This window comes from Henckelia pumila, chromosome 4 (genome assembly GCF_033568475.1).
Source record: "Henckelia pumila isolate YLH828 chromosome 4, ASM3356847v2, whole genome shotgun sequence".
Classification (NCBI taxonomy): domain Eukaryota; kingdom Viridiplantae; phylum Streptophyta; class Magnoliopsida; order Lamiales; family Gesneriaceae; genus Henckelia; species Henckelia pumila.
The window spans coordinates 14675200-14698797 of NC_133123.1; the positions used below are offsets into that span (position 1 = coordinate 14675200).

The 23598-nt window shown below is 32.3% G+C and overlaps 2 protein-coding genes across 2 annotated transcripts; one reads left to right on the top strand and one right to left on the bottom strand.

The window, feature by feature from the left end:
* Positions 1-617: 617 nt before the first annotated feature.
* Positions 618-4637, top strand: LOC140865116 (general transcription and DNA repair factor IIH subunit TFB5). The gene is made up of 3 exons (XM_073269631.1): positions 618-877; positions 4037-4078; positions 4183-4637. The coding sequence occupies exons 2-3, from the start codon at positions 4044-4046 to the stop codon at positions 4358-4360; spliced, it is 213 nt and encodes a 70-aa protein (XP_073125732.1). The 5' UTR covers positions 618-877; positions 4037-4043; the 3' UTR covers positions 4361-4637.
* A 2320-nt stretch (positions 4638-6957) lies between these two features.
* LOC140866883 (uncharacterized) lies at positions 6958-11327 on the bottom strand. The gene is made up of 8 exons (XM_073271946.1): positions 10981-11327; positions 9681-9965; positions 9127-9186; positions 8832-9041; positions 8122-8240; positions 7923-8020; positions 7451-7575; positions 6958-7353 (listed from the first exon to the last, which is right to left on the bottom strand). Exons 1-8 carry the CDS (start codon positions 11200-11202, stop codon positions 7189-7191), a joined length of 1284 nt encoding a protein of 427 aa, XP_073128047.1. The 5' UTR covers positions 11203-11327; the 3' UTR covers positions 6958-7188.
* Between the last annotated feature and the right edge of the window lie 12271 nt (positions 11328-23598).

The window sequence follows — 23598 nt, forward strand, 5'->3', positions numbered from 1 at the left end:
TTTTCATTCATTTCATTCTTTATTTTTTTAAAAAAATTACATATAAAAAATTTTTATTTTACACATGCGTGCATTTTTTTCTAGTATATTATATATATATATATATGTGCGTGTGTATGAATATGAATTAGCGGTTTGTAATTTATCAATTTATGCTACCAATAATTTAGTACCGGACAAAGACTTTTACTTATTTTTTACTCCATATCATTATTATTCCCATTTAAATTTATTATTATCTTTACTATCTAATAATAAGTGAATGTCATAGAAAAATTGACTTTGATCCTAATATGGGTGAACTAATATATCCTTGGTTGTCTTTTCTATTTTTATTTTTTCAAAAAGGGCAAAATGATAATACTACATGAAAAACTTTTCCACTCTCTCCATTTCCTTCCACACGTTTCTCAATATCTCATCCATCATTTTGTTACATATTATTACATAAATATCCTCTTAATTTAATATTCCCCTACAATAAATTTTAACTATTAAATATCATTTAAATTATAATATTAAAATTAAAATATCGTAACAATACAAAATATTTTTAAATAAATTTTTTGTATTATGTTACACCCTTAGTTGGCTAGTTATTATTATATTTACTTATCACACACTAACCATATTCCCTTCTCCCAATTTCTGTCGCCGGTTTTCTCAAACCCATCATCTCTTCCTTCCCCAATTTTTTAATCGCTACTTCCAATCTTGCCCAGCGTCTCCCCTCGCCATCGAAACCCATCTGCCGACCAATGATGTCGAATACAACTTCAAAAGCCTACGGTTCGAGCAAGCCCATCAACAAATAGGTTGAAGCAAGCGACGTGGGTGAAAGACAGAGTCGAAGCCAGCCTTTCAACTCGGAAAAATAGTAAATTTCTTCCATTCTCGCTGCTTTTGGATCGATTAATAGTATTATTCTATGATTTTTGAATGAAGTTTTTGTTTGGAGGAGAAAATGTGTCGTGAGATTAATATTGGAGAGAAAAAATTATCAAAAAGGTTGAAGCAAGTGGAATTTTGCTCGCTACCTTTAATAATTGGGTATTTCATGTGTTTTGTGTCTTTATTTATATATATAAACATTCTTGATAATATTTAAAGCCAACTTTTACTGAGGTTAGGTGTGAAATCTGTTATTCTCTTGATTATAGAATCAAATTATTTGAGATTGTGTGCCTCAATAAGTACTATTCAAAGTTAATTATTCTGATGATTCGGAAACTATAACGGTAAATAATTATAGTATCAAAAGTATTTGCATATCTAATATATAAGCATCAGCCGAAGTTGTAAGTCTGAAATTCCAATATTTTCAATCTCCTTTTATGATATATCTACATTTTCATGTGTCTCTTTCCTTTTCTTTATTTATGGAGTTCATATCTGTATCAATGTCTTTTCCTATGTTTAAATCAAATTACTGTTTCCAAATTTTATTTCATGTGAGAAACAGTAAAATCATGGTCTTCTTAAAGGTGATGGATGTTTGAACTAATAGCTTTAATCTAAATAGACCTTGTAATTCACCTTGGATGTTTGATATAGTTAGTTGCTTATGTTGATATTTTAGTTGGATGATTTTGATATTCAACCTGTTGTTTAGTCATTTATTATTATTGTCATTCTACATGTGCTTGTTCGTTCTAGCATGATTCTTTTAATTTCTTGAAAATTTCCAGATTGTGCTTAGTTTTGTTAAAAAACTGTGCAGTAATGATTAATGTGTGTGTGTGTTTATGTCTGTGTGTGTGTATATATATATATGTATATATAAAAGTCGTCTTATAAACCTCCATACCTGATGTGAGATTTTGAACATGTTATAACTTATAAGTTCTTGTTTAAAGTTGTATTATGTACACATCAAAAATATTTCCAATCAAGAAAGTTTCCTGACTTCCGGTGAAAGAGCCCATTTTGTTCCAAAAGTTTTTTCAGCTAATGAATTTTGTTCTGTAACCATTCAATTTTATATATTGTTTATTTAAATTTTAAGAGATTAAAATACTGGTATAATTTTTTACTACTTCTCTCGAATTGCACTGACAAATAAACTTTTTGCAAGATATACAGGGCATGGTATAGAATTTATCAGTTCAAATATGTTTGTTTCATAAACCTGATTTTTTTTTAATTCTAAATAAATTATATATTATATAAAAACCAATAATAAATACACCCCAAAATGCTGGAAAACAAAATAAAAACAAAAAAAACAAATAAAAAAACCAGCGTATACCATTATTGGTACACTTTTAATGATTCCGAAATTTCCGGATTTGCTGGTTTTCGGATTTGAGGGCTGGCTTTGGTACACTTTTAATGGTTCCGAAATTTCTGCTAAAACTTGTCCTTCGTTGATTATTAGCTTTGGGGTTGATTTTAGAATCATTCTCCTATCATGACTGTGATTCAATTTTTAATGCTGCATGCCGATATTTGCTGGTTTTCGAATTTGATGGCTGTTTTGGGCTGGTTGTACACTTTTAATGGTTCTGAAATTTCTGCTACAACTTGTCCTTCGCTGATTATTAGCTTTGGGGTTGATTTTAGAATCATTCTCCTATCAATAGTTAATGAATTGGCACCACGTATTAAGATTTTGTTGTGAATGACAGATGTATGATAAATTTCAGATTTTGTTAACTCATTGTCAAATGGCATGTATGTGCATATGTATATTTGTTTTGAGGATAGAAAACTATTTTCAGCAATAGTGGCCTGTCTGATTGATCTTAGGATTTGTAATGGGATGGTTTAACCAAATTTCAACTAATCTATTGCTTGTTTGGCTTTGGATTGCATGGGGTACACGGTTGATCTGAGGGTTGTTTATGACAATGTTTGAATAATCCTAAACCACATAGATGTCAAGTTTACGGTGAACATATCCCCGGGACCCTACATGAAACAACTACCCAATGATAATAGTTTTACCTCCATCAAATGGAGCAATTTGTTCAAGTTGACACAGATGTGCTAGACAGTTAAGCCGTTGAGGCAACAGATTTGCTATTAGCATAGAAATAGTGATAGACAATGCAAATTGATTGGTGAATAGATACGCCAAATTGATTGGTGAATACACGAACAAATGTCCGTGGTACAGAGACAACCATGAAGCATTTATTTATGGTGCAACGGTACCATGTTTATCTCAGTTTGCTCCAGAAACTAGAGTCCTAATTGTGATATATTTGTACCTTATTTTGGCGTTTCAGCATCATATTTTAAATAGTAACACTCATGTGAGACGGTCTCATCCGTGAGACGGTTCAACTCTACCTATATTTATAATAATAAGTAATACTTTTGGCATAAATTGTAATACTTTTTAATGGATAACCCATACAAGAGATCCGTCTCATAAAAATGACCCTTAAGACCGTCTCATAGGAGTTTTTGCCTATTTTAAAACATTGAACAAACTAAGGGATGGATTAGTACTGAAATCTGAATGCATGCGTAGGATTGTCAATCTCATTTGCAGTTACCAGTTATTAATACTTTCATCTGATCCATCATTTGTATCACATTAGTTATTTAAGCTATACAAAAGATTTGACGAATATGCCGGTTATCGAAATTTCAAATATTATGTATTTGTTCTATAGAGTTTCCACAGTAAGGCTTCGATCAAAACATTGATGCAGTTTGAACTTTGATCTGATAAAACTATTCATTTGATATTTTTAAAAATTTTATAATTTTGTTGAAAATAAACCATTGAGTAGATGGAGTGCGATAAAGAATGAAAATATAAAAATCGGACTTGTTGGTCTTAGAGGATAAATGTTAGGTTCTTTAGGACCTTGACATGTGAGAAATGGGAAAGGAGAATTTTGAGGTCTGTAGAGTTCTTGTTAATTTTCTGAATTTGGGAAATTATTACGTATGAGTTAAGGTATTCACAATGGGGAAGGCATTAACCATGTTATGAACTCTGATTAGTCGGAAAAAAATGTACTTTGAAGATTTGAATGATTTGTGCTTATGTAGTCTTACTGATGATGTGCGTGTGTTGCAGAATTATCATGGTGAATGCCATCAAAGGATTGTACATTACATGGTAAATATTATAATTATCATTCAAAAAGGAAAACATAGTTGTTTTTTCCTCCTTTTCCCGTTTGTTATAATTTTCATCTTCGAATTTGATCTGTCTTTATGCAGTGATATTCCAATGGCACAATTCATCATCAACATGAATTCTTCGCTGCCTCAATCCCAGAAGTTTATTATACATGTTTTGGATAACACACATCTTTTTGTGCGTTCGGATATGGCCGGTATGATAAGAAGTGCCATTGCAACATTCAGAGAGCAGAATACTTATGAGAAACCTGCTTGATTTACATGACATTTGGTAATGTTTATGAAGCTAATTTGGAGTTACATTGTTGTATACCGGAAGTGGGCGAAGTTTATGCTATATCACGAAACACCACCAATGTAGTTTTTATTGTTGAATCATGTAATTTATATATATCTTGGTATTTGGTGGATACTTCAATAATCGAGCTACATCTTGTGTATTTATTCTCTAACATGGATTAGAATATGGAAAATCGTGCATTAAAAAAAGATGTAAATTGCATTTACCATCCGGCAAATTCGTGTGCGTATGTAAAGTTATGTTGTTATCTGGGTGCCTGATATTTGTGTGTGGAAAACATTAAATTCTTCTGGGATGTTTGTGCGATCTTCTCGTGTCGTTCAAGATATCAAAATTATATATATTCCATTCGATGCAATGAAAAGATATGTGAGATTTTCCAATGAAAGTGAAGAAGTAATCTTATTAAAGCGGAACTCCCTATTGCTATAGTCTTACTTTAATTTACAAGTATGTTTTATTGCATGTATCATTTTATTTTAAATGAAAATGAATTTCGCAATTAGAATTTTAATTTCTAAGAACACACGCGTAAGGCACATCCATATAATTTTCCCTTTAGATCATGTGATCGGGAGATTTTGATGACATCCCATTAGATTTGCGTCGGTGTAGATAGACATTTACACCAACAAATTAACTAAAGATGATAAAGATGCATGCATTTGTGTGTATGTATTGTGCATGCATCTGCATGTGACATGTATTGTGCGTACAATATGGGACCTTATTGTTCCAACTTAAGAGGCTGATGAGCACTAACATTCGATGAGTTCAAAAAATGAAGTTTGTGATATGTTTGCCAATGATTTAGATGGCAAAAACAGCAACCCTTTTGGAAATGCATGCATAAGTATCCAACTTGTACAAAAATCATGAGGCAATCCGCATGCTAATATTAGTGCTTCATGATTTCCTTTTCTCTATTCTACATGGGGAAAAATGTCATTCTTTACCATGCATCACTTACTATGTAGTAAAGAAAAAAAAACTATGTAGTAAAGAAAGATTTTACAAAACTTCTGCAAATCTATACTATATTGTAATTTGTAAAGCATTAAGATTTTAGATTAACCACTTTTGTCTTCACTATCACACCAAATTTTAAAATTAAATAAAAAGATACTATACATACATATATATATATATATATATATATATATATATATATAGATAGATTTGATGCATTCAAATTTGAAGGACGGATATTGGCCTCTCATTATCCCTGTATTGAGGTATGCCCAAATAAGATACCGTGTTGATGGATATCATACGACACATGGTAGTTGGATTCCTCAACTTGTGAACTATTGTGTGGGGTGTGGGGTTGTATCGAGCCATGGGCACAACCCATTGGCACACTAGGTTGCCCCTTGATTGCTGAGTTTAAGCATATCAACAAGCGGATAAAAAAAAACTTACAATAATTCCTTAATAATGACGAGTGAATCGGGAATAGCCCAACTTGAGAATTAAGCAACCATGTCGTTCGAATCGTATTCTGAACCTTAGCGGCAGGTCGGGCCCAAATCCCATACATATCAAAACTATATAACACATATATGAGCACTGTTAAGATGACGTCCATTTATTGAATCTACAATGGATATGCAGCATATCAAAATTATATGTGTGCGCGCGCATATAATTTCAATATGTTGCATACTCATTTTACATTCAATAAATAGACACTATCTCACATAAATGTCATATATATTTATATATATATTTCACGTCTAATAGATAAACATCATATCAACATTATTCACATAAATGTCTAGAGTGGATATATGACATGATAGCGCATGCCTAGAGAGGCGGGCGAAGGGCTAAGCCACTAATGTCGTGGCGAAGGAGGCCTACTATACGTATACTGGATTAGTAAGCGATGAAAAGTGACCAGGGCTATATTCAAATAATTGAAGAGGGAGGTCTATAAGACTCGTCAGTTAAAGACGTAGTTATTGTTGCTGACAATCAAAGACATCATATAATTGTATAAATAAAAACAGACAAAAATTGGACTGATTTACCTCGAGGTTACTTTCCAAGGAAGGGCGTGCCAACGAGAAAGCTCAATTGAAGGACGATCTATGACAACTACTGAAAAGGACTCGGTCTAAAGTCTAGCGCCTAGTCTTCCAAGCAAGGGACACAAAGAATCATATCAAACTGTCCGCTTTCTCTCTCCTATATATATATATATATATATATATATATATATATATATATATATAAAATATTTTCAGTTAATTTTAATTTTTTACAAAATAAAGAATATACACTTTCGCTAGTATGGATGTAACATCCATAGATGGAGCTTCGACCCTGCAGTTGTGGTATTGCCCCAACTGTATGGAAATGGTCCAGATTTGCACATATAATTATTTTCATGTGGGGTTCATAAAAAATGTAAACCCCACATAAAAATAAATCAAATCTCAACCCTTCACCCTACCGTTGGGGCAATACCACAACTGTAGGGTCGAATTTCCCCACCAAATAGCCGAAGTATAACCCCAACAAACAAAACAAAACAAAACATATCTCATTCATCAAATAACGATACAAGCGTTTACATGACTGCAACCTCGCACAAAGGACGTGCAACCAACATTCCCGAACTAGGTGCATTTCTTCAACTGAATTTGGTGACATTTTTGTCTTCATATCCTGACTTGAATCTATTATTTACAATCATTTTACATCTATACAAATAGTTGATCATCTTCTCACATTTTCCCCATCCAAAATGAAGGAAAATATCAGGCATGGCATTGAAATTACCATGGTTCAGTATTGTTGAAAAGGACACTTCTGTTATCTGACTGACTACTCCAACCTTCCTCCATCAATATCAGCTTCAGACGAATAATTAATTTCTCGACAGCATCGTCTTCCTCCAAGCTGTTGGCTAACTGGGATTTCAACTCAAAGGCGGAAGATCCCTACGATACATTTATGATTTATCAGTAAAATTGAAAAAGGGAAACTGGATACACATACATTTAATACACACACACACACACATACACGTGCATATACCTTTTTATCTTGGTAGAGCTTAAGGTACTGAAGTGATTCAACATAGAATCCACAATGGTACAACAGAGCAGCATAGTCTCTCAGTTCTTTTGGATCGGTCTGGAGTAAGATGAGACGTTCACATGCTGTTAAAAATACATTTCAATGAGAACGAAAATGTGAAGCGGCCACAAGCAAGGAACGGACCTTTAACCTCGAAATATTTTACAATAACAACGCAATAATAGAAGATAACAAAAAGAACCGCAAAACCACATTGTTGCTATGTTCTTCGAAAGGTAAGAACACTAAAAGACTTCGGAATTCAGTTCCACCATTTTTCATATTTGCACTCTATAGGCTGTTCCGAATTCACCTAATTTGGTCGACATATACCAGAATTATGCATGTTGTTCATCGTACTTCGTGTGCTAATAGTGAATATAGCAACCAATCAAAAGGATAGAGAATGAACTCACAGCAATCTACAAACCTGACAGAGCACGGCGTATATCCCCAAACCGAACGCTGGTCCAAACACCTCGTTGCAGCCTATGCCTAGCAGCCTTGGCAGATGCAAGCTCCAATGCACTGATCATACAAAGAAACGGGCTCAAACAAAAAGGCAATCTGAACCTGAGGAGAAGATGAAAATTTTCTTGAAATGGTCTTGAGAAACTACACATCAGTACCTTTCTTTATTTTCGTTGGGTCTGTTGTAACAATGAGCTGCATATGCTGCCCTTAGGAATGGACTTCTAGCCTGATCAAGCTGAAATGGCCAGAAAGCATGCTTCAAATCTTGCAATATCTGAAAATAGTCAATGTTACCAGATAATCAACAAAATATACACGGGCGAGTAAACAAGTGCAAAGTTAGATTAAATAAATTTGAGTATCACTCGTTTTTCAGAGCTAACAAAAACTATAAATCATTAAACCCCAATTAGACTTTTGACGCAGTTCAAATGTACCTAATCCAAATCTCAGAACTATTATCGCAAACCACACAGAAAAACACAACTGCACTGATTTAGAGAAAACTAATTAAGTTTGCTCTAAAAGACCAGATAAGGAAAACTTAGGATCACCAGGCTTTTCAATTTCATTATAGAAGGGGTGTTTGCACTAAATTCCTGGAAACTATAAGAAAAAGCACGGTAAATATTTATCAGTCATATATTTCAAACCTGCTCCAACCAACTTCAGGACACATAATGAACAATTAATTGATGGTTATAAATGACCAAAACCATCAGATTAAATGGTAAACATGCACAAATGGGAACGTAAAGCATGTCTAAAAGATGGCCATTGCACGTTGAAGAAGCAAATATATACATCGATTACAAAGTAAGCACAGGCACACTACAAAATGCAGTGGACAAACAAGGAAGATTACCTCCACCAGTAAAGCCTGTGATGTCACAACATCTAGCTGATCTGATTCTTTGCTTTCTTGTTTGTGATACCCTATGGGAGAACTATAAGAATCACGTGGGAAGAAAATTTCCACATCAAAATTTAGGACTCCCCATAAACGTAGCATCTTCAGAATCTCTGAGTAAATAAGAGAAAGCATTGGAACAGAACCTGAACGGTGCGTCAACACCTGGCCAAAACAATCAGTACTTAACCTAGAGCCATAAACTAGTCATCGAACTTGCAACAAAAATAACCATGAAGGAGACACATACTGAATTCAGATAAAGAGAACGCTGCTCCACCTGATTTCTCGCATCTGTTCTTCGAAAAGCCTGAAAATCAAAAACCACAAGTTGCACTTAAGAGCCATGAAAAAGAACAAGATGTTTCCCAAGACAGAGAAGGAGGGAGTTATTTTGCTTCTCAGGGGTGCAGGACCGGCTCTTGAGAAATAATAGTAAAAAACAAGAGGTCAAGTATCAATTATATTTTATCTTTACAAACGTTTTAACTGGATAGCCATTTTTCCTTCCAAGAATTCTATCAGAAACCTGTCTGTTTTCTTTAGAATTTAAAACTCAACACTGTAGATGATGCAGCGTGCCTGATGTTCATAAATCAATTTGGTAGAAGTGTTTTAAACTAACAAGCAGCACCTCTCTTCATATAAAGGATAGTATAGATGAAAAGAGAAGCTTTTAACAACTAAGGATCACAGATAATCAGTTTTTTACCACAGCATAGTGACTAACTGCCCACATAAGATAGACACATATATATAATACTCACGAAATTGTTGACAAAGTGGAAAGAAATAGAAACTTACTTTGTTCACATATAAGTATCTATTTAAACACTCCAGAAAATCATCAGGGGAGGATCTAAGAGAATAGCTGTAGCGAGAGCAATATTCCACAGCAAGACTGTCCATCCTAAAAAGAAAATCGTCAACTGGAAGCGGAACAGAAGAGTGTGATATTAGGGAGTCATCCTCAGCAGCTATATGCAGAGCGGCTCTTCGCAAATCAACATCTTTATTTACTCTCATGCTCATGTCTCTCTCGACATCAGATAGTTTTTCAATCTGTGAGTAGAAATCCTCCCTTGCTGCCTGTTCAGCACATATAAAACATTAAATCTTTTTCCGAACATTAAAATATCATTCTAGGAGGAAAATCCATTGTTGAACAAAAATATTCGACAATTTTTTAAGGAACAGATAAAAATTCTTAATATAGTTTCCCAACAAACAGGTCATGTGAAATATGACAACTTTGTGGTTCTTCCCAACTTGCTATTCTGTTTCTCTCATCCTTCAACTGAAGTAAAAAAATATGTTACCAGAAAACATTGAAAATATAGCAGATTGATGGTGACATATAATGATGATGAATGTTAAATTTTATCCTGCATCCTAAACCCATCCTTTTGTTAGTAACATAGAAAATTATCTACTGGAAGGTCTTGTGTACAGTTTTTGCCACTCTTTGTAGCGAGAGATCAAATCCTTGACAAAAACTATCTTTATCACTGTCTCCATTTCCTATATTCCTTTAAGTAAAATCATGCCATGTCATGAAACAACAAAAAATTGACTTCTGCTTGCCACTTCCAAGAGGAGGCTGGGAACTTGACTATCCTCCCTCCTCCCAAAAAATGAGTACTATATTAGCTGTACAATAATTTAACCAATTTTATTGATGGATTCTTGAGAGTTTGTATGGCTAACGTTTTTCATATCTAAATTCATGTCATATAAGTTAATTAAATTTAATACACTACAAATAATTGTTAACTGTAGTAACTGAGTTCTCATTATTTACTTCAAAAATAAGTCAAGTCGACATTTTGACTGAAGTGATGAGATCAGGAGATAATCAAAAGGGGGATAAATAAACTAGCAAAACGCTCGATAAACACTGGATTTCAACCACTATAAACAAAAAGCTAATAAAGCACAAAAACATGCAATCAAACAGCACGACCGACCTAGATGATTTATTGTATCCAATGATGAGTTATGCAAATGCTAATTTCACCTCAGATGAATCTAGCAAAATCTAAAAACTTCAACAAAACAAAAATCACATAAAGCAAAATCGTATATACTCAAAAGAATAACCCACCCGAGCATGAGTGGTATCGAGGCCAGAAGAATCAAGAGCATCGTGGAGCACAAATTTCAACCCATTATCCGATGAAGGTGCTTCACATTTACAGCAGCAATTCAAAAACCCAGCTGAAGAAGGATGCGTACGGGATTTCGGAAACTTCCAAAGATAATTACGATCATTCGACGGTGATGAAAACGCCGTAAATGTATTTGTGGAAACCCACGCAAACGCCATAATCAACCGATGAATTTCAAAGAATCTACAACTCTAATTGCCAAAACAATGTTCTAATTTCTCGTGGTTATATTATATTGCATGTATATGTGCTGGAAGTATCGCGGTTTCCAGGTGGAAATGGAACCGCCATTGTTGTGAAAATAAATATCTGTTTTTGTTTTTCGGAAATATCATAATCATAAATATTAATCTTTACTATTATTAGCTACACACGTGGAGAGAACATGGGCTTGTGATAATAAATTGGATTTAAAATGGGTCATGTAAATTATCATATTATTATTTAATTATTTTTATTAATAAATAAAATTGAAAAGTATTTTAGTCTACACACATAAATTACCAAATCAGTTATGAATAAAGTTGAGGTTATTAGAGGGACGACCCACTGTATCAAGCCGGTCTTTTTCCATCCTATAATTTCTTCAAGTCAAGCACGCTTAACTTTGGAGTTTTTATGTGATGAGCTTCCGAAAAGAAGATGCACTTTTTTGATATGAACAGTACATATGAAATCTTTTAAGCGCTCCTCAACTATGCAGTCTGATAACTACACAGTCTTAGAATCCCTCTCATTCCGGCACGGGATCGGTTCATTCATGTCTCCCTCCGCCTAGAAGCCTTCTAGGAGCCGCTCATTGTCCGTGCAACCTCTTGGCACCGGCGATCACTCCCCGCCTCCTCAGCCCCGGGCGTCACATGCCCACCAGCTTCTGCTTGGTTCGTCCACGAACCATACCGTACTAAGAGAGGTTGGCTTTGATACTATTTATAACGACCCACTGTATCAAGACGGATCTTTCCAGCGTGCTTATGTCCTCACTCACACACCTACTTTTGCATACTTACATCTATACCTACACACACATATACACTTAAAAACATATTTTACAACACATTTAATAAATGAAACCCAAATCCCCAACCCTAGCCCCAAACGTGTGTCTCTCTCCCCCATTTCTTAAGCTAGCGGCCGCTCCCCCTCCCTTGCGTTCCAGCCACCGCCGCCGCCCTCCTCCACCGCCGCCGTCGCCGGGAAGTCACCGTGGGAAGGTCATCTAGCTGCTGGTCGAAATTCAGCCTTCCCATCCCCTTGTTGGTTCGATTTTGTGAGGTGTAAGCCAAGGCAAGTTTAGGCATTTTTTGGGCATTCAACCTAGCTACTTATTTTCTTGTGCTAAAACTCTTGTTATATTTCGAAATGTTCATGGTTTTGTCAAGTATGGATTCGGTTTTAAGTTATTTCCAGCAAGGTAATATGTGAAATTTTCGAAATATGTATATGCATGAAGTTTAAAGAGTTGTATGGTAAATTGTTATATGAGACATGAAGGATTTTGATGCATATTGATTCATTCGAAAATTTCAGAAGTGTGCATGCCCTAAATTCAAAATTTATATGGTGTTAGGGCTGAAATTGAAGTGTGTTATGAGTATTTCATTGATTGCCATTTGACTACACTGGTTGTTAAAGAGTTTAATGCATTTTGGTGCATGCTCATGCTTATTTTCGAAATGTAAGTTGAAGTGTGGTTGAGGGCTGCCTAGCTGCTTGTGTTAAGTCCCAAGATATGTTATTAGGTGTGTTTGGTGGGTTGGAAAGAGGTAGAGTTAAAGAAAAGGGGCATAGAGTTGGATTATTGTAGTAGAGGTGAAGTAGAGTGATGGATGCATTATGTAAGGGCTACTAAATTCTGGGCAGGGGAGTCACCATTTCAGGTCTGGTCGTGTCTTGGGCTGGTCCTAGGTCAAGATTAAGACGTGGTCACGTTGGTATAAATTGGACTCGATTCGGTTAAGATTTAGATAGGTTAAGGGTCATTTAAGTTGAAGGGTCGAAGCAGAAATTTTAAGAGCAAAGTGTGAGCTATTGAGTGATTGAATAAACTGAACGTGTGAGCAGCAACAATGGATTGGTAAGGCCTGGTCCTAAGTCAAATTTAGGATGTGGTGGTCGCGTCGGTTCATTTTGAGAGCAAATCGAGTTAGTATTGGTCAAGTTAGGAATTTCTCAAGTTGAGGTGTCTAGTGCAGAATTTTTGACAAGTTTGAGGGCTGTCCGGAAATCTATTTCGATCGGGTTGCTCAGGTGGTCTTTGGAGGCCATAACATGTTCCATGAGTTAGTTGGAAGTGTTTAGAGAGTGTAGGTTCAAGCAGGATTGATTTTGATTAAGGTAAGATTGAGTCATCAAAATCTCATAATTCCATGATTACCTTTTTCAATTAACTACCCACAAAAAACCTTCCATTTATTTCATTCTTTATTTTTTTAAAAATTACATATAAATTATTTTTATTTTACACACGTAAAGCGTGTGTATTTTTTCTTTATATATATATATATATATATATATATATATATATATATATATATATATGAATATGAATTAGCAGTTTGGAATTTATCAATTTATGCTACCAATAATTTAGTACCTGACAAGATTTTTACTTATTTTTTACTTCCTATTATTATCATTCCCATTTAAATTTATTATTATCTTTACTATCTAATAATAGGTGAATCTCATAGAAAAACTGACTTTGATCATTAATATGGATGGACTAATATATCCTTAGTTGTCTTTAATTTCTATTTTTTTTAATAAAAAATGACAGAATGATAATATCACAGTCCATTTCACAATTTTTAGTTTCATAATCCACCATACGATTTGGCAAAGAATATTTAAAACATGATACAAAATTGTAGCTTAAATCAAATGAAAAACAATGGCTTCAAGGAGATTTTACCTTCAAGTGCAAATTACTCAAGAATTGAATCTCTTATTCTACGATTTCTCATAAAGAAATGAAAAATCAAAGCAGAAAAACGAAAGAAAATAGGCCATCGAAGGAGAGATGAGAGAGAGGGTTTCATGTTTTGGAGAAAATAAGAGGGGTAAAATGGTCCGAAAAAGAATTTTATTTAATTACCAAAATATTATAATCATTTTTGCACCATCAAAATCATAATAAGACAAGCTTTTAAATTCTAATCAAATTAAGTATAAGTTATTACAAAATCTAAATTTAATAAACACACAAAACTATTTTTTAAAATCTAAAATGTAATAATCACTTATTTTTATTGGATGCAAACACTACTTTAAATCACTAACAGAATATAAACATCAATACTTAAATATTGGTGAAATGTATTTCAACAAACACATGTATCATAGTTAGTTTGTTATGAAAACACGTGTACCAACTCAAATGCAATAAAACGCTAAAGTTCTCCTGCAACTCATATAGTTATCAAATTTAGATGGAAGCAATCATCTTGTGCAAGGTTGGAGTTAGAACAGGTTTAAATGGCCCACACTTCATAAATCACTGTTAAGACGAGCAACACTCGAGAGAGGATAAAATTGCATAAAACGGTAATGAAAAATGGTATCCGATTTTATATATATTTTTTAAAAATCAGATATATAATATTAATATTATTTGCAACTTACCTTGACGAGAAAGAGATATCTGTACAAAATATGGATAAAAAGTTTATTCTGTTCAAGATATATTCCAACATCAGGAAATATCTAAAACATGAAGATCTAATTAATGTTAGATATCAAGAGCAACTAGGAACATATCAAATTACTAAGATTTTTCAATAGGAGACGAAAAACAATGATGTCGATCTCATCATGAATATGCAAAGGTATTTGTGAGAACACTTTGGAATGCTTAAAAAATATACCAACAAGTTTGTCCTAAACGCAAAAGTAGCAGGTAGGCTACAACAAGTTGATAAGAGCACAATCTTGGATCAAATCACTGGATCTTTATATATTCAGTTGTGGTTTTTATTGCAAAAGTCCATCCTCCAAGCTAATGAGAAATCATTGGCTTCTCAAAAATGGAGTTTTCGATTACAAAACTCTATACTCGTAGTTGGGGAGTTGAGTATCAAAACACAAGTGCTAAATCGAAGATCATTTTTTATGAGTCAGCCTAAGAAAAATTGAGGCTCTTGGGATTGAAGAGAGAAAGATCAACATTGGACCTAAAAATGACAAGGGTAAAACTGAGATTGATACTAATGAATCTATAATTTTTTTCATTTCGCGTATATAAAAAGAACTGAGAGAAATTAAAAACTAGAGCATGAATTCATTTGGATGATAATCGAGTTGACATAAAAGAAAATACCCAAAGACATGGATGATACACAAAACCCATTAGAGGGATGTCAAGTTGTGATATGAATTTAGGGACATTTGCGGTAAACGAGATCCTACCTGTATAGGTAGTACCTCAAAGAACATCTAATGGTGGAGATTTATCAATACATGTGAGGTGCATCATTTTTTCAGTGGACCAACGTATATATATTGATTAATTTCCACCCTTAGATGCACAATGAGGACACTACCTATACATGTAGGTTGAAATGATTCGACATTTGCCTCCGTCTATACCACATCACCATGTTTTCCAAAAATAACACTATTACTAAAATGGATCTCAGAAGCAATTCATGAAACAAGTAATGATTGTTTGTCAGTATGAGACATTTTGGAGCTTTACTTCTTCGATGCAGCATCAGAACCAGCTGGAAAAAACTCACACGATTGCTATGTTGTAGTCGATTTGATGTACATGTGTGTACAAAAACAGAAGAGGGAGCTAGAATATAAAAAGGTGTTGATAGGTGGAATCGAACTTTTGATCTCTGATCAAACGTTCACTTATTGCACTAACTCGAACACTATACACACACACCAAGGATTATTGATCTTGTCAGAAAGGTCTATGATGGGTTATGACTTATGTCCAATTCAACTATCTCCCGAAGTCAAGTTCGATGATTTAACCCAATTGAGCCCAATCTTATTTAATTATTATTTATCATGACATTTTATCATTCAGCAATCTCCCTGACTCAAGTCCGATGCTTCAACCCAATTGAACCCAATCTTATTTAATTATTATTTATTATAACATTTTATCAAGTGTCCATAAATTAAAAAAAAAAAAAGCCTATAAGAGGCTCAAACTCGTAAAGATTTTTGAAAATTTATAAATAAACCAAGTTACCTCATTTTTAAGGTACACTATCTAGTCAAATACTCTAATTTTCTAGAATTTTTATTGAACAAACACTGACTTGAGTATCAAAATGTCTTCACCGGACAACTAAAAATGTTTTATAATATATTACAACAGATAAATTTTTTTAATAACTTGGGTTAACCATTGCTCAAAGCGATATCATGTATATCAGTATATGAAGTAATTGCTACAGGAATTAGTTACACTTGTGCGGGTCTAGGCTCGGATGTGACATGGACATTGGAAAATCACCATGACATTAAAATTTTAAATAGATCGAGATTCAACAAGAATGGAAGAATTGTTGAAATATTAAAATTAAAAATTATTAAATATATAGAGAAATCATGTGGAGAACTGAAAAGCTTATTTTTCAAAGATTGTAAGTGTACCAATAAAACATATCATCTCTTATGATATGGTCTCACATATCAATATCCGTGAGACTCGTCAATATAGTTCATACCTAGAGTAAAAAGATTAATTTTGGCATAACAAATCATATTTTTCATGGGTCAGACAGATAAGATCTGTCTCACAAAATTAACATGTGATATGGTCTCATCATAAGAGTTTTTGTGCTCATAATAATTGTGAAAATTCATGAGAAAAAATATTGATATTAAACTTCTATTGAAATAGAAATGTAAACACTAAAGAATACAACGAGTACTATCCTAGTGAATGATATGTATGCTTTGATTGCATATTTGCACTCCACCCGGCCCTTTTAGTCTGATGTTTTTACTGGAATATATTGTGCATATATCTTGTATATTTGTTTACATTTTATCTTTATCTTTTTAGGTTATATATAAATATGCATTGTATCATTATTTAAGAAATATATATATGCAAATATATTCTCTCAATACGTTTGTACATTGTATCTAGAGCTCAAAACCAACATCACTAACCCTACACCAAGAACTAAAATCCTTCGCCGCCCACCTCCCATACATAATTTTTTTTTTCAGCCGCTTCTATGGATGCTACTACCATCATGGTCGTCTCTCCCACTACTCCGATCTCCTTCAATGTTATTGTCCATGCGCCCTTGAAGCTGACTTCATCCAATTATCTCTCTCTACACAGTTCATGACCCTCCTCACCGGTCATAATCTTATTGGTTTGTTGATGGCTCTCATCGATGTCCACAATGGCGGAGCCAGAAATCCTAAACTACCCGGGCTAAAATTTTAAACTCTAGAATTGTTTAAAATTTTGAACCGAATCACCCGGGCTACTATCAAATTAATCTAAAATTTTCCCAAAATCAATATATATATAATTTTAAAAAAATTTCGGGCCACCCGGGCTGCTATATGTGGCTCCGCCACTGGATGTTCAGACAAGCTACATAATGTCGTCGGTGCACATGTTGCTTCGTGCCTATCTCGCCTGGATACGTCAGGATAAACTTATTCTGAATATCCTTATTGGATCTCTTTCTTTATCTCTGATCCCGTTTATTGAATTGCTCGCACATCTAGAGATGTCTGGAACACTATTGCTCTCACTTATGTCAAACCCTCCCGTGGTCGCATCACCCAACTCAAAACACAACTTCGCAATCCGGTGAAAGTCTCTCAATCTATCACTGAGTTTATGTAGTTTATCAAATTCAAGGCTGATGAACTGACGCTCATGAATGTTCCGCTTGACATTGAAGATCTCACCATCAAAATTATTCATGAACTTGATGATGATTATATATTATAAGGAACATGCAATCTTGTTCGAGGAACTCCATGAAAAGCTTCTCAATCATGAAGCTAATCTCGTTGCTTGAAGGGATCTCAAATAACTCTTCCGACCCTCATCCCTCGGTTGGGGTTTTGTTTACCCTGCGGGCGACGTGTAACCCCATGATTGGTTAAAATCAGTGGGTCTCATGTGGAGTCCACTGATTTTAACCAATCAAAATTCGCCACACTACCCACAGGACACTACCTTGTGGGTGGCATCGACTTAACCCTCGGTTGGATCCAATAGATCACAAGCTTTCCTAAAAAACAAAAAAAAGTCATATTTATGTATGCATGCAATTTTTGAGATTCATTTCACTACATCACTATGAGTACGAACCTTATAATAGGCAGAGTTATATTTCACATGCATTAACATAGAAATTCATGCACGTGTACTCTCGACTTATTAAGAATAAATTTGTAGGCTTAAAAAGCTAAGATGGATTTTCTCTACCCGTGTCAAAAAATAAATACAAATAAAAAAGGAGAATGAATTGCTATGGCTGGAAACTTTAGAGAGTTTAATTATTATTTATCATTTTTAATTAATTTTTTACATAAATTTACTTTTTTTATCCAAAATCATTAATGATCATAAAAATTGCATATATATATAACAATATTTAGTTAATGAATAATATTTTGTTTCCATTTTTTTTTGTGTTTTTCTACATTTATGTATACTAGTAAAAGTCACATGCGGTGCACGTGGGGATATCTTTTATTGTCGATAAAAATTATTAAATAAATTAATTAATTAAGATGAGAATATATTAACACGCAGTTAATAAATGATTTTTGTGGTGATAATATATACTTTTTGAAAAAAAAAATATTACATGTCTTAGTGATGTAATCAATATAATCTTTGACATTGTAACTAATAAAAATATTTGCAACATTTTCGACAATATAACACTTGCAGTTTCAATGTTTGTATTATTTACGGTCATGATTATTTTACATCCACATTAACAGTTTAGAATAAGACATTATCAATAATTCAGGCAAGCTTATAAATATAAGTGTTACGTTTATTATAGTTTTGATTAACACAATATTGATATTGAAACTTATGTAATTATTACAGCTCGATCGAGTTTTCTATTTTTTTTATTAATCTTGAGAAATTACGACATTCTTCGTACCATGAATTCGTCTTATTTTCTATTTCATGTATGTATGATTTATTTTTTATTTTTTAATAAGTGAGATATGTTAATCAAATTATATTAAATATGATTTTTTTAATTTTTTATGTTATATGTTGATCACTATTGATTTATGAAAAAAAAATTGGTATAAATAATGCATTCTAAACCTTAATTTAAATTATTGCATCAAATATTTTGTATTTTATATTTGGGATTTTTCTCTCTTTAAAGAATTTTCATATCATGTGTTTTTTATTCTCCATGAAAGAATCATTATTATCATTATCTTTAATAAAAATTCTTGTAATATTATCTTCATCAATAATTTGCATTTTTCTATCATTATTATTTAATCAGACGGTCTCTTTTTTATGCTAAAAATATTTACTTGCAAAGAATAACCATAATTTCATCATTCTCATCTGCATTTTGGCATGTTATCGTCTTCCATTACTTGTATATCAGTATCGTACATTCTAGCTATTTTTTTCAAAATCTACTGATCTATTTTTTTTTACAATGCTTTCATTGCTAAAATTTTTGCTTGAATTTTGAATGTCTTTAATTATTAACATTCCATATTTTATCTCAACCGTTTTATTGCATATTTTTATTTATTTATTCATCTGATTGAAAATTTGCATCAATGTAATTTTTACATGATTTTTAATTTAATGTGAGACGTGTGATTCATAATTTTTCTAGATTTTTTTTTGATTTATTAAATAACCCGTAGTAGATTGATTAGCATAGATATATTTACAGACTTTAATAATATTTAAATAATATCAATCTTATAGTTTTGCTAAAAATAAATGAAGATATTCTTCTTCAACTCTTGTAAAAATGTTCATTCGTTAATTATAACATCATCTCATAAAATAATTGTTATAGTTGTTAGATTTTTTGAGAAGGAAAAATAGTTAATTTTTTAAATTTTAACTTTTACATATATGATATTTGTGTGTTGGTTTGTTCTTTATTTATTATTTAGGATTAAAACTTAACTCCACATGAATTGATTTATTTCAACATCGATGTGTAATTTAATTTATATGTATATGTATATATATATATATATATTAATAACGTTTAAAAATATGATATTTTGTTATATTTATGAACTCATGATATAATTATTTAGTTCAATAAGTCCTTACGCAAATTAAAATATACATAAAATTTTTTGTTGAAAAAATATGTCATTACATCTACAAACAAATAAATAATAGAGTATTTTGGTGTTTGAATCTTTTAGTAAACTGGATAAGTATTTAATTTAATTAAAATTTTGTGAAAAAAATATGTTCACTTTATCTACAAGAAAAAAAATAAATTATTTTGATGTTTCAATCTTTTTGAAAACTGAAAACTTATCTAATATGCACACATTGTTAATTTTGACCTTATCATAATAATTTATTTTACAAAAATATTCTCATATAATTTATCAAGTGTACTATCAAGGACAAAGTTGAAAATACACAATGTAAAACTTTGACATTGGTTTACACTTTTATAATTGGTATAAAGGTATAAATAAGTAATATAATATATTACTTTTATGTCATAACCAATATTTAACTTTTACATTTATATCCTTATATGTATTTATTTTTACATAAATTTATGTAGAGTAAAAGGGCAAAGTTGTAGATTCACAATTGTAAAATTTTACATTTTTATTCACACTTTTAGATAAGTAATAGATAATAGATAGATAATATATAATAGATATATGTATTTATTTTTACATAAATTTGTGTAGAGTAAAAGGACAAAGTTGTAGATTCACAATTGTAAAACTTTATCCTTTTATTCACATTTTTATATAGGTAATAGATTTGTATTTTTTTCTATATCTATGAATATTGATGAATTGGTTATCATGAAAATTACTTATTAATAGATTCATGAATTTATTGAGATAGATCATCCTGATGCTTTAAAAAAACAAGAATACATAACGTGTTTAATTAAAAGATATTCTTGAGAGAAGTTTTGTTATAATATTACATGTTATTAAATTAATGTTTAGTTGTCAATACACTCTTGACAAAAGACGTTAGACTTTAATTAGAAAACAGAAATTATGTAAAACTTCTCATTCATTAATGGAAAGCGAGAAATATGTAAAGTTTGAAGATCAAATTTTCTATGCGACATATTAGAAACTAGCATTCATGCACAGCGTGATATAATATATAATCCTATGTTACATATATATATATATGTATATATATATATATTATCGTGATTTATTTCTCACTATTACAAAATAGGTGGTTAAGAAAAATAACATGGAGAAGAATGTGAGAAAATGGGGTATTTATATGCTGGTAGAGGTAATTTGGTACAACCATTAAAATTATCAAAAACGGTTATTCTAGCATCCTCATGCATTATAATATAAAATAGATATGTAAAGTTTGAAGATCATTACAATTTTCTATGCGACATATTACATCCATGCGACATATTATATTTTCTAAAAATATAGTCAATATATATATCTTCTAAACTATATTTTTTAGGACAACAATTAATATCATACATGCATATTGCTGTAATTTCCAGAAAGCAAACCATTCCTTGCAACGTAACGGAAAATTTGAAGAGTACTTCCATATTCCAAATATGGATGTCAATCAATCACATTTTCGTAACACATTTTCCTTAAAAAAAATAATAATAACAAGTCCTCTAATGCACAATTTGAGTCAATTTACCAAATGTGAGAGCTCTCTTCGAATTTCAAAATTTACATCCAAATGTTAATTAGCCGTTGCCAATTCCTTCCTCTCCATATATATATATATATATTAAATCCGAAATAATCCCCTTAGATTCCATAAAACATTATTAGATTTCTTGAAAGATTTTGTTGGTGTAACAAAATTAATTAGGATCCGATGAATTCGAGTCGATGTGCTGCATGCCGATATTTGAGAAGAAGATGCCCTTCCGATTGTATATTCGCTCCTTATTTTCCTCCCCATGATCCAAAAAGATTTATTTGCGTCCATAAAATCTATGGAGCTAGCAACGTTGGAAAGATGCTTCAGGTCACTTGCATTGCATATATATATATTGTATCTTGAATATCATAATTTCTATTAAATGGGACTTTTCACCCGGCCCTCACAATATTTCAATAAATTGATCCATTTTTCATACTTCTTCAAAACATATATATACATCATGCACGTATCATATAGACAAAAAATCAACCACAAGCTCGATCGTCTACTTTTATTGCTTCTGAATTCAAAATGTTCTTTGTTCCTGATTTCTTACAAGCAGGAACTTCCGGTGAATCGACGAGCCGAAGCGGCCGACTCCTTGTTCTTCGAAGCTCGATGTAGACTTCAAGATCCTGTCTATGGTTGTGTAGGAACCGTCACAATTTTGCATCAACAGATACACGATGCACAGTGCCAACTAGCAAGAATTCGAGCACAGATTGCCGCATTCGGAGCTCGGTCCGCCCAACAAAATCATCAGTATCAAGTCGAAGTTACGCCAACTTTCAATCCCATTTCCTCGCCAGTGCAGTATGATAATATTGCAAACACAAATAATTGGTTCGACTTCAACTTACTGTAGATTGGTTGGCTTTTTTCTTCTTTTTTTTTTTTGTTAAAAATAAAATAGTTCCTTGAAGACTCTATTGATCATTTGTTGGCTGAATTTAGGAGATGGTTTCAATTGTCATATTTACTTATTAGCCAGATTTATTAAATATGAATTTCGGTGTTAGTCACGTATATATCTTTCGGTTTTTGAAAATTTTAGTATTTTTCATCGAGGCTGATGTGACACTGCACGTAGCTCAGTCTCGGAAATTAAGACTAAAAAGTACCACAAACACACACACACAAAAAAAAAAAAAAAAAAAAAGCGCTGGACTAAGACTAAAATTTGACAAAATAGATTACCTAACAAAGAGACAAAACATGCATTTCTGAAAATAAAATTTGATCTGAATAATTAGTTTCATGTGCCATAATGAATTTCTTAATTGTACAGCTTATCTTATTTCTTAATTACAAGTGATTAAACTTTAATTACGTAGAGGCATACGTCCTCGAATTTTTATCATGAATATGGTAATTAATAATACAGCTAAGGAGGGTCTCCACGTAATTAAATTTTAATCACTTACAATTCAGAAATAAGCTAAGTTGTACAATTAACAAATTGATTATGACGAGGAGACCCATTATTTAACATGACAATAATATTCCCCTTGATGAATAAGATGCCAAATGCACAATTGGAGTCAATTAATTACCAAAACTGTGTAAATTTTTTTATTACTAAAAAAAGGTGTGTTAGTCAAAACTTTATTTATAAGTGTATTATATATATGAGTTTCTTTCAAATGCCCACCTATCATGCCCACCAATGATGTGACACTATTCTATT

Excerpts from the sequence above, each read along its gene's own strand:
- LOC140865116 (XM_073269631.1), top strand. The coding sequence starts at position 4,044 with ATGGTGAATGCCATCAAAGGATTGTACATTACATG. Across the intron at positions 4,079-4,182 it reads AAAGGATTGTACATTACATG|TGATATTCCAATGGCACAAT; the intron begins GTAAATATTATA and ends GTCTTTATGCAG.
- LOC140866883 (XM_073271946.1), bottom strand. The coding sequence starts at position 11,202 with ATGGCGTTTGCGTGGGTTTCCACAAATACATTTACGGCGTTTTCATCA. Across the intron at positions 9,042-9,126 it reads GTTCTCTTTATCTGAATTCA|GTGTTGACGCACCGTTCAGG; the intron begins GTATGTGTCTCC and ends TGTTTTGGCCAG. Across the intron at positions 8,241-8,831 it reads CACAGGCTTTACTGGTGGAG|ATATTGCAAGATTTGAAGCA; the intron begins GTAATCTTCCTT and ends GACTATTTTCAG.